The sequence below is a fragment of the Epinephelus fuscoguttatus genome, linkage group LG19, assembly GCF_011397635.1.
Source record: "Epinephelus fuscoguttatus linkage group LG19, E.fuscoguttatus.final_Chr_v1".
Taxonomy (NCBI): Eukaryota; Metazoa; Chordata; class Actinopteri; order Perciformes; family Serranidae; genus Epinephelus; species Epinephelus fuscoguttatus.
This window is the reverse complement of record NC_064770.1, coordinates 26,605,247-26,619,329: the sequence shown is the minus strand read 5'-3', so window position 1 is coordinate 26,619,329 and position 14,083 is coordinate 26,605,247. Positions and strand designations below refer to the sequence as shown.

Here is a 14,083-nt window from a genome sequence, read left to right as displayed (position 1 = left end):
GTACAGTTTTGTATTTCTCTGTAATGTAGCACAGTGTTAACAATGTTACTGATACCATTCTTTCTCACACCTTCAACTCAAACCATTGTGTTGCCCCGCCCAAAATACATCATTTAAGAATTAAATTGATATCGGAAACATGAGGGCGACTAGTCGACTAATGGTCCTAAATGACGACTATTGGTTGACTAGTAAACTTCTTAGTTGGGGGCAGCCCTAATTAGCACAGGTGAAGCCCTTGACCTATAGGGGCCATGCTGCTTCTATGCTGCTTGCTGAACAGGATGTAGGGTGTGTAGTAATGCGTCCATGAGCTCTGCACGTCCGGCTTGACTGGCTACGTTTATGCAAATTTTAGAGGGCAAATGCGTGCTTGTAATTAGAGGCGAATATTACCCAGGGTCCTGTAGAGGGCTCTGCCTGGTCTAATAGAACTAGGGCTACATAAACCTTCAAAACCTTCGTTACTTTTCAGGGTTGAATTTTAGCATCCCTTTCTATGATAATTGGAACATCTGAATGAGCGTTTACTTTCTCAACTCTGCCACTCAGTCAGTTTAGGAACTGTAGCTTCCATGCTGTTATTAGTCATATGTTAAAGGGGAACTACACCCATTTTCAAAATAAGAAAGCCCAATAACTTTGGTAAACATGACCGACTCTCTCCCAAATCCCAGTGTTAAAACTCAAACTTGTGATGTCATCAGGTATAAAGACTGTAGCTGCTCCATAAACAATGAATTAGGGAAGATGTTACAGATGACACTGAGAGCACCCAGGGGGAATGTTAAGAGTACATGGGTACATTTTCAGTTTCAGAACTGAGAACACTACAATAGAATAAAGCTTATTTGGGTTTTAAAAGAAAACAAATATTTTGTGTCCACAAAATCAGGCTCCCATTCATTGTCTACGGAGCAGCTCCAGACTTAATACAAGTTTGAGACTAAGGGTGTTTCACATTTGGTCCTTTTCAGCCCTCTAAATGGACTCAGAGCTGTGACTCAGCATTTTTTGTGCATATGTGAGCACCCCTCTGAAGCAAACCGTACTCATGTCAAAGCAATACAAGTGCTGGTAAAGAATAACTGGTGCACTGTATCCCCTTTGTGTGCTCCTAATGGTGCTCAAGAAGGCAAATAAGCTCCGACTAAGACAAGCATTTCCAAATAAAGCCATATTTGAGGAGTGCTGTCTGAGGCCCAGTTTCACAAGTAACTATTTGCACGAATCACTTCACCTTTTAAATCTGACTTTTGTTTTAAAAATCCTACAATTCTTCACAAAATGCTAGGCTTCTCTCAAATCAGAAACACTGTTAGGAGAGCCAAATATCCGGCGTATGATGTCATGAAAAGACATGCAGTTTCTCTTTTGGCAGAACTGTAGGCAGCTTTCGTGATTACTTTGGCTGGGCAGATTTCCAGCCACAGAGCCTGTCTCTGCTCTCAACGGCCGCAGTCTTCAGGCTCCATCTCTCAGTACATAAATAATATTCGGCTCCATTTGTTGGGCCATTTATGCACATGAAAACTGGAAAGGAGATTCAACAGTACAGCTGAGTTTAAGTCTATGTTTTTGTACTTTATTTACGTGCCTTCTGACCTGTAACCGAGCATGATCAAATTTCCATCACTGTTACTACATAAAAAGTCAGCCACAGCAAATTCATATCAATCTTTATTGTATTTAGAAATCCACGCATCAAATCTTTTTTATTATTTTTTCCTTTACCATTTACAACAGGGAAGAATGAGGGACAAGCTAAACGTCATGCCTTTCCCAGCAGGCGCGATGCACTACAGGATGGGCTGAAATGGAGGAGGGGGAGAGAGATACATAAAGTGCTTTTGTCAACAGTTTTCTTCTTTTAATAGAAAAAAGGAAAAAACAAAAGGTTTGAGGGTGGAGGGAGAGGACACAGGGGTCCATGGACGTGACAGCGTGAGTGCAGGTGAAGTAGGGAAGAAGGTGACAAGTCAATGAGGAGGAAGAGAGTGGTGGGGGGTATTTATCTTTAAAAAATAAAAAAGCGTTCGAATGAAAAAAAAAAAAAAAAGAAAAAAAAGTGGTCTCAACCCAGGATGAGGCTGGACTTGCCACCCGGTGGGTTTCTTCGGCCACCTGTGGCAGCGTTGGCACCTCCCGACGGGGCAGAGGGCTCTGTTGTCTCCTTCTGCTGCTGCTCTTGCTCCTCCTGCTCACCCTCTGCGTTGTCAGGACACTCTACAGACGCAACAACACAACACATTAATCCGAAGCATGAAACAGTGGCTGACATTTAAGGAATGCCTTCACAGACTGTTTCTGGATGACAGTATATGTTATTAGCACCAAACAGCTTACAATATGCTGAGTACAGTTTAACCATTTCACAGTAAAACACAGTGTTTATCTGGTCAAACAAACTGTGCCTGGGAGCTAATGATAGTAGATGACGGTGTATTATGTCGTCTGCAGAACTGCTCTACAAAGGAGGGGTGCATTAATGACAGAAAAGCTAGGGACAGAAGCGCTAAAAGCTTTCAGGGTAAATACTGGTGAAGTGGTTACAGATGGATAGGATATATGCCTTCATTTTAATTTTTTAAACCTTGAAATCAATACAATACATTCATCTGTTATTTAATACATCTAAATATGTCATTTATTTAAATTTGCTTAACCATTTAACTACAGACAAAATCTGAGATGGCAGTTAGTGCTACGTTGCTAAGATAGGCTAGTTAGCTTCTTCATGAATGGATTTAGTTGCTACCTAAACAAACTTAATTACTTTGACATTAGTTCATGAAAAGTGACAGAATTTCAATTACAGCAAACACCTATAGGTAAAAAGTAGGGATTGGCAAGAATTCTCAAGTACTCGATTTGGACGCCAGTGATAACCGTCCAACTTCCCACATGTGAACATGACATTTATATTTCTTTTTACTGTTAAAAATATGTAAAATCTTATTCAATTGCAGAGCTGCACACAGTGTATTACTTCGCTCAGCGCCTCCTCATCCCGCTGTCGCTCTCTCTTTGTGGCATGAGACTAATGCGGGAGTGTGAGTGCCGCACTAGGTAATGGTTAGATAGGGTCCGCCCGCACACACAAACACACACAGAGTGACAGCGCTGTTAGCATCACACGGTTACCTCGATAATAATGGATTCAGTGTCACAGTCTGATTTTTCTTACGTTAACTTTTAATTTATTATTTAATCTGCTAATTAAACTGGTTGTTTAATAAATGAAAGTCAAATTGCACTTGTTTTCTGTTGCTGGCCATATTACATTCCTAATCTTACCTTAGATTTTTTTTGTTTTGTGATAACTTGAGTACTATATAACAATTTAATGCCAGTACTAAAATATAGAAATTCCTTAAAATGCCCAAACTAAATTTAGCTTCATTAAAAGCTAGTTTTTGCTATCTCACCAGCTAGCTTTAACTGGATTTAGCACCCCTGCTTTGTCTGCTTGCTTTTGATTTTGGCGGTGTTTTGTAGCATCTGCAAATTTACCATGCATTTTTTGAAATTATGCATTTCAAAGAAAACTGTAATTTTGATATGACAGCACAAATGCCTGAGAGTCACACTGGTCACAACTAAACTTTGACTTCATATGTAGTCATTGCTTTTTGTTTTAAAGTCTAGAGTACTTTCTTGAGGTTAGCCAGTCTTGTAATAAAATCACAGTGCTGAAGCACTGGGCTCTCTTTTATTAGTGCCTGAATTACTGGAGAATGTGCAAATTCAAGGGGACTTTTCCACTTAAACGTCACAAGTATGGACAGCAGTGATTTTAAAATCTTTTTTTTAGGCAAATGGACACTCAAATATTCACTGCTTGACATCAGAGCAAGTGGCAGCGCTACTGTTACAACTGCATTTATATAGTTTGTGCCCATTTTTCAGGCGCAGATGTGAAACAAAAATTAGGCCATTTTTAATTAAACACAGTATCTGATTATTGTAAGTCGAAGGAAGAGTGGACAGGAAGCTGTGTTTGTTTTAATCACTACAGACTGCAACTAAACTTGAATGTGCTTGTCTTATAATATGTTACTAATTTGATATACTAAAGGTTCTGCTTTTATAATTACATGAGTAGCATTTTAGGTTACAGTTTTTTCTCACCACCAAAGTTAATATTTGGCGATCAAGATCACTATGTAGTCATTTCTTTTCTGAGCTTAGGGATCTTATAGGAATCCCACCTCTGACCTGCATCTCTGAGCTCGCCTTCGCTGGCACAGTGACTGTGTAATGAGCTGATGTCTCAGCAAATCAGACACAGAATACACACAGAGTGCGGCCCAAACACAATGAATACTGCAGTGCACATTTGCTCAACTCTATTTTCTTGGTACATCTGCCCCTCTGTACCTGGCCCACTCCCAGCTGCCCTTCTCTCTGCTTGCTTTAAAGAAATATGTAAAGAAATACAGTAGTGTGTAAACAAACTGACTTAGGTGCTCAATATTTTCTACTAGGCATATAAACGTTAATATACATATTTGTAACACACTTCAAAGTGCACACACATTCCTATCACATTTCAAAGCGGGGCAAATAAATGAATGCTCACAGTGACGTATGGTCAAACCCTCCATTATCTGAGGAGCCAGCCACTCTGTTACAAACGTGCACCTGGAGGTTAATAAAAAGCTTTTCATACTAAGTGAAGCCTGCCATCAAACAACAGCTGCTTGACTACAGACCATCACGCCATCATGACAGGGGAAAACCACATCAAACAGATCATGTGATGTTGACTTACACAGGGACAACATGTGTACTGTGTCTTAGAGAGAAAAAAAAGCCATGGCATACCAGCAGAATTGTTTAAAGAGCCAGCGAGAGTGGAATTACCTGATCTGTTATACTGTACCATGGAGCTATTCACTGGGTAATGTAAGTCATGCACTGCTGTTTAGACATAGTGGGAGTGAGACAGAAACTTAAAAGGAGCATTATAAACTGTTTAAGAGTTCAGGGTACTTACCATCATTTGCTTGTTCTTGGCCATTTTCAATCTACAATAAAAACATAAGACACAAATACTAGTCATCCTCACCAAATCCAAGTAATTTTTTTCTGTATATAAAAATGTGTTCCTGTACCCCTGTATCAGAATCCTGTTCTACTCTGTGACAACACAGTTCTCCAAGCAGGCAGACAGAGACTAGTCATTGTCACTGCTGGTGGATATCCCAGATCCTCTGCTCATTTTTTTTGGTGTGAGAGGAGGTGTTATTGTTTATGTCACAACGCCAGAAGAAACTTTTGTGCCACCTGCAGCTTATCATTAAGAATTTATAACACTGAGACTCAGCTTTCTGACCCTTGAGATATTTCAGTAGGGATGTCAACAGTAATCTGTAAACCACTGAGCATATTTCAAACTGGTTACACCTGTTTGTCTACAGGTTAATTTTGCTTCTCTCCAGACAATAAAAGCCAAGATGTTTACTCCATTTACTCAGTTGTCTGACTGGCCCGATATTTTCTCGTCAATGTCTTCAATGGTTTGTTTAATCTGACCAACAGTCCAAAAAATCCAAAGCTATTTATTTTATTATGTATGACAGAGAAAAACATTCAATTCTCCCATTTAACAAGCATGAAACAAGAAAAAAGTTTAGCTTTTTTTCTTAGAAAAATTACTTAAATGATTACTGTATGATCACAATATTTTCCTATTAAGTTTCTGTTGATTGACTAATTGATTAACAGACTAATAGTTACAGTTTAGTTTCAATGTTCCTTTGTGCTTAAATTAAATTGCTTAATTAGAAAAAAAAATCTAACCATATCAAAAAAAATTAAACCACAGAGATTAAAAATGTCAGTGGAGAATATCTATCAAACAACATCCTGGGTCAGTTTCAAACTGATGGATTAAGCCATCCATCCCCCAACGAATTTTTCCACTGAACTGTTTTAGAATTATACTTAATCTATGACAGGGTGCTTTTCAGCCCCAAACTAGGCTGCGGCTCTGTTTTGGAAACAGCGGCTGTCAGACAAAGTGAGAGGTTACCTCTCGTCTCTGGTTCCACACCAAGGCTGCTCCAGAGTTGTGGATGGTGGTCAGTTCCGGCTCAGGGTTCTTGGGGAAGAGAAGAGGCTGCTGGCATCGCCTAAGTGGGGCTGAGGGCTCCCCGCACAGGGTTCCTGCAGCTTCCCCAGCTGGGAAGGTAACAGACAGACAGAGCAACAGACTTAATTAAGACTGAGCAGAGTGTAATAGTCCAGCCAGATCTTATTTATACAGCCATATATCACTTATCACAAATTTGCCTCGGTGTATGACACAGTCTATCCTTAGAAGAAGGGAAAACACTCCATACTCTAGCTGTAGTGCCTGTTTTATTGATTTTTTTTCTTCCTTTTTGGCCAATAGATTATACTGAAGCAAGAGAGGAAACACGAGGCAAGTGACAAAACATGACTCAGGCTTCAAAGCAGCTGAGTCATACCACACAAACACTAACTCAATCAGCCACAAAGCCACCCCAGACCCTAACATTTCTAACGTATGAGGCAACCATGCTTACTACAAGATTCATCTCCTCAGATTTGACAAAACACCAGCTTTATGAGGGAATTTGACCGAAATAACATGAGACAAAATCACTGAGAACCAATAGGAAACATCACCAAATCTGCTTGGGCGTCTGCAACAGACCCAAAAACACAGTGGAACACTTCCAGGCAGACAACATGAATGCCAAAACTCACATAACCCTGTAGCGCCTGCATTCTCCTTTAGCAGAAAGAGCATTAAAACCCAATGTTTGGCCCGCTGTGGGGAACTAAAGCCACATAAGGTAACAGCCCAGCTCTAGCCCAGAGGGCCAGGGAGGGGACAGACTGTCTTTGTCATGGGGAGAACAACGGCAGCTGAAGAAGCAGAGGAGTGGCCATTGTTGTTAATAGAGTGAAGTGAATCAGCACTGTTGAGAGGCTCTATCACGCAACAAGAGCTCCTTCATTACTGGCTCCACATTTCTGAGTCTGATCAATTCTCTGGACAGTAAATGGAAGAGGATTAAACCAGATTCATCGGCTGTACAGTGATGCATTATGTTATCATCACTCACAACACATAGCCGTCTACTTAACCTTATAGGCCTCCTGGGTTCATGATATAAATGTATGATCACACTGACCCCACTGGTCAACGAGCTTGAAGACAGGAACAGCAACCATGCTGCTGCTGCTGCTGCTGCTGGTCATCTTGTTTTCCTCTCTGATTACAGAGTGCTCCTCATGTGGCCAGAAGCTGAGGGCACTTGAACAAACCAACAGCTCTGGTATCTGAAAACCCTAAAATCCTGACAAACAACCTGCCAGAGACTCTGGCTGCATAACAATATGCTTGTGTGTCAGCATAAACATAACATCAGCACAGCTCTACAGCTAAATGACACAACACAGTCATACTGTAGCTCATTAGAAGATTATTCAAAACCCTAATAATGGGCTTTTTTTAAATTTAGCTAGTTTTTCAGTTCATCCAAATCACAAAAACATTTTCTCCCTCACTCCTAGTGGTACCAATTACGGCTGGAATGAGATGCTATTGGATGCCAATTGTATATGTATTGCTATTTTACAAATACTGCATTTTGATATCATGATTTATTGTGATTTGCTGACTTTTAAAAGCACTTCACCATTTGCAGGGCTGCCCCCTAACAGTAGGCGATTCTTATCATTAATTGGAGACCCCTCAGTCAACTGAAATTGCTTCAAGTCGAGCATTTGTCGTTTTTCTTATGACCGTCAGCAGGTAGTGTACTTCTGGGGATGTTTCGGTCTCCTGATTTTGCTGCAGAGTGAGTGCTCTTTACTTTCACACTGCTGCATACACAGAGAAAGCTGCCTGGAGGAGGAGGTACTGCCTTGTAAAGCTATGAAGTCACATTATTTTCTGCCTTCTGCATATTAGTGAATTCACAGCTCACAGCAACTTAATACGATACAATCTCTGGCTTATGTTTGATATCTAGTGTCATCAAAAAATGTTTCTGCGCATCTCCGACCCGTCGTTAGCGCAGTTAGCTTGTTTACTATATTACGTGAACGTCACTGTCACACTGAATGTTCAAACTCTCAAACTGTTTATGGAAAACAAGGAATGAATAGTTGAATAATCATATTAAACAACCAAATCTGATTCGACTGGCACACTTCTGAGGTGGGTACAGCCTTTACCATTTGTACTAGACCATGAGTTCCATCATACACTTCTACAGTCTGTATATCATGAGGCCTTTTTCCACAAACAATGCATATCACATGTCAGTCAGTCCTTGACTTTTATTTCAGCAGCATCATTTATTGCATATAGAATTGGTAAATGAACTATTAACTGTTTTATCGTCCTGTTTTTAACAATTGTATGCCAGTGAAGCACTTTGTATTCTTGCTCTGTGTCCAGGTTCTATACGAGATAAACTTTACTTGCTTACCAAAACGTACATCTGCAAAGTAAATTCAAACTGCTACAATTTGCTGACCTGCTTGTGTTTCCTATACACTGGTTTGTTTGTTGTGGCCAGCACAATATCAACATTGACCACCACATGATGATTTAACTTTTTTTTTCTATTCAAAAATTCTGAGGAAATCTTATTTCATCGTAAAGCTGTGGGCAGCACACTGATTCACCCAGCCCCTCCTTGCCCTGCTCTCTCTCTCTCTTTATCAGACCATAAATGAGGTAAGTATTAGTGAGTGAGTGCACCTCTTTGCTCTTTGCAGGGAGGAGACTGGGCAGAAGCTCTGTCATTGTTTTGTTTTGTTTTTCTTGAAAAGAATATGACCTCACTGTACAATAGATTACCACAATAAAAGCGGCAACTTCTTTCAACCTTGACATTTGAATTATAGCAATCAAAAAAACTATTAAAAAAAGCGATTTTCCCCCCTGCCCCTATAATAGCCATGAGGATATTTCAAGGTTTATTTATTCAGACTTTGAGATATTAGTTTCTAAGGCTCTGCCATCTATCCAATACTATTAAAGTGAATGAAATTTCATTGATTAAAGCATTACAGACGGCACTTGAAAACCTTGGCATGTCTTTCCAGAACTAACATCAACAGATGTTGCTGTAAATAGTTTGCACTGGAAACACTTCTGCAATAGAAATTAACCCTCTAAAAACTGTGGACAGTGAGGTCTATGCAGAGTTAACAGGACATTATCTAGACATACTTTGAGTTGGGAATTGATTATTTTGATTCTGAACGACCACAAAGTAGAAAATAAGCTCTGCTTACAGTCTACAGATGTATTACATGATCATGAAAATCAGCCACAAGGCCTTCCTGGTGGTCGAGTGGCATACTTTCCCTACAGGTTCTTCAAAATGCAGCAATAAGACTCCTAATTAGTATTAGGAAGAGAGTACCTGCACTAGTCTCTCTGTACAGGATTGATATCAAGCTTCTTTTATTTGTTTTAAAGCACTGCATGGGCTGGCACATGGTTACATGTTGGAACTGCTCATTCCCTTTTCCACCCCCCCACCCGATCCCTCAGATCTGATGACCAATCCCTGCACCCAGTAAAAAACCAAATGGTGATTAAGCATTTTTAATTGTTGGCAATAAATTGTGAAGTAGCTAGCCACTGAAAAACAGTATTTCCTCCTCCACTGATGGCTTTAAAATCTGTCTTAAGACCCGCCTCTCTCTCTCTTCTTTAGCCTTTTCGTTGCCATCATGAAAACATGTCTGACCACACTCTGGTCTTCATTGGTTTGTATTTTCTTTTGTTGTTTGTGCAATGCTGTCTTGTATTATGATTTTATCAAGATATTCTATAACCTCCAATAACCCTTTTTGTTGAATCATTCCTGTGTTTTTATTTGATCATTCCTCAGGTTTATTTAATCTCTTTGCAAATCACTTTGGTCAACATTTGTTGTTTTTTTTAAATGTGCTCCTGCAACTCTAATTTCAGAAAGTAAAATTCAAATAACTATCTTCCAACTTTTGTTGCAAGAGAAGTTCTTATTAAAGCAAGGGTAGGCCAGGACAATATTCACAACAAAAGCATATTTTCAAAAGGATAGACTCAGAACAGCATGCCAAAGAAAACACACCTGCTCATCTATACTAGGAGTTCATACACAGGTCAGACAGTTTGCACAATCCTAACAAAACCTGTTAAAGTAATAAATGTTCCTCATTCAAGCAGAAACAAATATCCTCGTCCAGTTGTATCCGTTAAAGTGGGAAAACTATGAGGGGGCTGCCATTAACTTGACCTAGACCCAAGTGAAACAATGCAAACAGGAAAAGGCTTGAACTGTCAGCAGCTGCTGTCCATAAAGGTCAGAGACTGGAGTCATAATTTTAGGGTAAATTCTTCATTGTCCACACATTCAGAAAACTTGATACACCATGTAAACCGTTTTCCACAAGTGGCCAGCGTGAAAACATGTGATCCATGGCTTGTGAGCAACTTCACTGCCCTGAGCTGGAATTGAATTCCAGTGCTGCAGTGTTTGAATCTTCCTCTTATACATTATCAAATCTTAAAGCCTTAACCAAACACTGACTACCTGGCACAATCATGTCAGACTACATTAATTTTTCATGCAAGCTGTTGTGGCTGTATGTTTGCAGTGACCTTGACCACTCGAAAGCCGTTCACAGGTCTCCCCCTCTGCTGCATTTGCCTGCCTCTCCTCATGTACTCAAAATAAAACTTCCCTCGTGTCTATACAAGGCCACACGTTTCACCAATTGACACATTTTTTAACTGACCTATTTCTTTCCGCTGAGGGCTGATCCTCATCCCCATCTAACAAAGCCTAGCTTCAAATTACCCTTATCCCAGCACTCCAGGGCTTTTTGGCTATTATACTTGTGGGATGTTCTTTCTGACTACCTAAATGGAAAAATACTTAATAACACTCCAGTTTGTATCTTTGCTTCGCTCAAGTTAGAAGAATTAAGTCTGTGGTGTTTTTTGCTTACTTAAGGCATCTGTAGTTCTGTCTGCTTTTGCAAGACCGAACTTGCCCCTGCGCCCTCCCTGATGCAAAACTCAAAACACTGTATATGTTAACTTGTAAATCAAAACCCTGTTGTTTTTATTCCTTTATGAAATTAACTAAGACAGGTTTGAGAGATATTAGATTGAATTACTGGGTGGATTGTTCCTCCGATGAGCATGGGGGTCATCAGGTTCTGCAAAGATGCTGGAGGCCATCTTGTTCTTGCGAGGGGTCGAGTTGTCGTCTGTGCCGAAGGTGATGCTCGAGTCCCCGCCAGGCGGTCGTAGTACCCTGAGGAGCAATAAATGATGAATAATGTCATCTGATTGACATTCTGCTACCATCCTTCCATCCCCCACTCTTAAGGCCAAACTAAAACACAAGGCCTCGTCTCACATGCCTCTGATCAGCTGCACAGTGCAAAAGGAAAAAAAAAAAAAAAATCAATAGTCAAATATAACATGACGGCGCCTCAAGCTACGACAGCCTTCTCCACCCAAACCCTTTCATACACATACCGCACACACAGAAACACACAGGCTACCAGCAAGGTCTCCGCTCTCTAAGCTCCGGCTGTCAGTCTGTCAGACAGACAGTCACAATCTCTGCCCTGCAGCTGACTCCAGTCGCATATAATCAAAGAGTTAGCTGGCTAGCTGCTGCCTCTTCTCAGCACAGATTCTTTTGCAGTGACACACAAGGGGCTGGTGTCAGTTCCTCGTTGCATTGTGATTAGATGAGTAAATCAAATCTGATGTCCCTTTGGGTCAATACTACACAATGGAGGTGAAAAGTCGGATGTCCACAGCTAATATAGGTCACCTAATAAATAGATTGTTCTAGAAGACTATAGAAAGCCTGCATGCAGACCAGCGCATGGTAAACAAAGCGCACTTTCCACCGACATTCCTTCCACCACAAGCCAAACAAAAGGAACACGATAATGAGCAGGGAAACCCTTTTTCTTTGCTCTGCTGAAGGACAGTCAGGGTGGACGGCAAAAACTGGTGTGTTTGCAGTGCCCCGGCTGGACCCCTCCCTCTTTTTTCCAGCAAACTCTCTTCTCCGCAGAGTCCCTGAAGCCACCAGCTGACACACCGAGCAGCTGTCCAAGGGCCAGGCGGGCAGATGGGAGTCCAAAAAACAACTGAGCTCTCGAAGCACAAAAAAAAAAAAAACTACAAAGAAAGCAAGTACAGCAGGAAAAACCAGACAGCGTGGACTGCATTGGCGTGAATTTTCTCAATCAATTCTTGTATACACACTAGTGCTCGTCACACTTGGCTGTGACAGTAATGCCTAAACCAGACTTCACCTCCCGGCCAGAGAGGATGAGCTCATGCTTTCCACATGGATTGCGATGGGGGGAAAAGCTTTTAGCTGCCTGGCAGCAGACCCCACCCTAGAATGAAACTGCAAATAATATCAATGAAATGGCATTAATGTTTAGGCGCTGGAGGGCAGCTTCAGCCCGGTAGAGCTATGCCTGATATAGCTGAGCCCCAAAGCCAAAGATGGCATGTGTGATAAGGCAGGGTGGGAGGCTTTTGATGGCCTACAAAGATTTTAGCCTAATTCTGCTCAAGTTGCTGCCATACGGATCCTTTTGGTCGGCCAGCATCAGGAATGACCAGCAGCTCGTAAAAGGGGCTTTAAGGAGCAAAAGCAAAAGAGCTAAGAAAAGATTTACAGGCTTAGCCAGCTCAAAGCCCCCACCCAAGCCCCCGCATCATCCGAAAACAGCATGCGACTTCAAAACGCTTAATGACTGACCGAGATTTGACATGCTCACTAAGCAAAAGGCTAATAGTACCAGTTTTCCTCAAAATCTGACTTAAATGGCACAAAATCACGACCCATTATGGATGCAGCTGTAAATTAAAGACATTTTCTCTGCATTGTTTTCACTGCAAAGGGGCAGGAAAACATCCAGACGAGACGCATCACTTACAGGAAAGCTATGACTGCATGCTTGGAGGATGAGTGGCCCTCTTAAGGTGTTTTCCACAATATATAAAGATATAACAGATACAGCTAGTCAGACGAAGACAACAGGATGGACATGTCTATTGCAGCTACACATGGACATAATCTGAGTTGCTCTAAACTTCCATTGGCCCAACCAACAATGAGCTATATTGGTGATAACGACATATGCAGACCCAAGTCTAGTCTGGGATTCTTCCTGCAATCAATCACATATTTGGCTCCTGAGCTGTACCTTTCTCCATCTGATAAAAATGCTACACATCCAGTATAAGGTCATAAGCTAGCAGCTCCAAAGAAGAGCACGTTTTAAAGTCACTGCATGGGAAGAGCTGCGACTTGAACAACAAGAAAGTTCTTTTTTTATATCAATCACAGTTAAAGCTGGCAGGCTAACGTTAGGTAGCTTTGGCCATTTCTCCCCCCCACAAAAACCCTCCTTCGTCTACTTCTGATTCCCCTCTTTTCTTTCTCAAACTCGCCTGCCTAATTAACGTTATGCCTCACAGCCCAGACAAGCTAACCCAACTAACTTAACTGTAGCAAACGGCTATACGCTGCATCAGTCACCCAATAAGATTAACTTAATTAGCAAGACTATCTGACAGTTTAGCTAAATCCAGAAAAATCCCTCGCCAGCCACCAGCGGGGCTAACGTTAGGTAGCAAGGCTGCCTTCAAGCAAACGCAGGAAAAAAGGAGGCGTTTGCTAGCCGAGAGGCTCGCCCGCATCACACTCTTTTGTTCCTCCGAGAAAGGTTTTCATGTCTTTTTACCTGGAACTGTTTTTAGTACCAGGCTCCATTCCTTTATAGGTGGTTGTCGTCGTCATCTTTATGGGGTATTTCGACGCCTTGACGGGAACAAATAGTCTATGAGAAACTAATAGAAAAAAAAGTCCTCCTCCTTCCCCGCAGAGCTGCGACGGGATGTAGACTCCACCCGAGACTGAAAAACATAACGAAGACCAGATCCGCTAGTTCTGCGGTGCCAGCCCACGAGACCCATCCCACCAGCGTTCGGCCCGCTCTGATTGGACACAACACCACAGAACTCCTCTCCCATTGGACAGAACCTCAACGA

The 14,083-nt window shown here is 41.4% G+C and overlaps 1 protein-coding gene across 1 annotated transcript; it reads right to left on the bottom strand.

The window, feature by feature from the left end:
* Window positions 1–1,667: 1,667 nt before the first annotated feature.
* Window positions 1,668–13,966, bottom strand: LOC125879345 (jupiter microtubule associated homolog 1-like). Its single transcript, XM_049561178.1, has 5 exons — window positions 13,777–13,966; window positions 11,167–11,306; window positions 6,038–6,186; window positions 5,000–5,030; window positions 1,668–2,226 (listed from the first exon to the last, which is right to left on the bottom strand). The coding sequence occupies exons 1-5, from the start codon at window positions 13,830–13,832 to the stop codon at window positions 2,075–2,077; spliced, it is 528 nt and encodes a 175-aa protein (XP_049417135.1). The 5' UTR covers window positions 13,833–13,966; the 3' UTR covers window positions 1,668–2,074.
* Window positions 13,967–14,083: the final 117 nt, after the last annotated feature.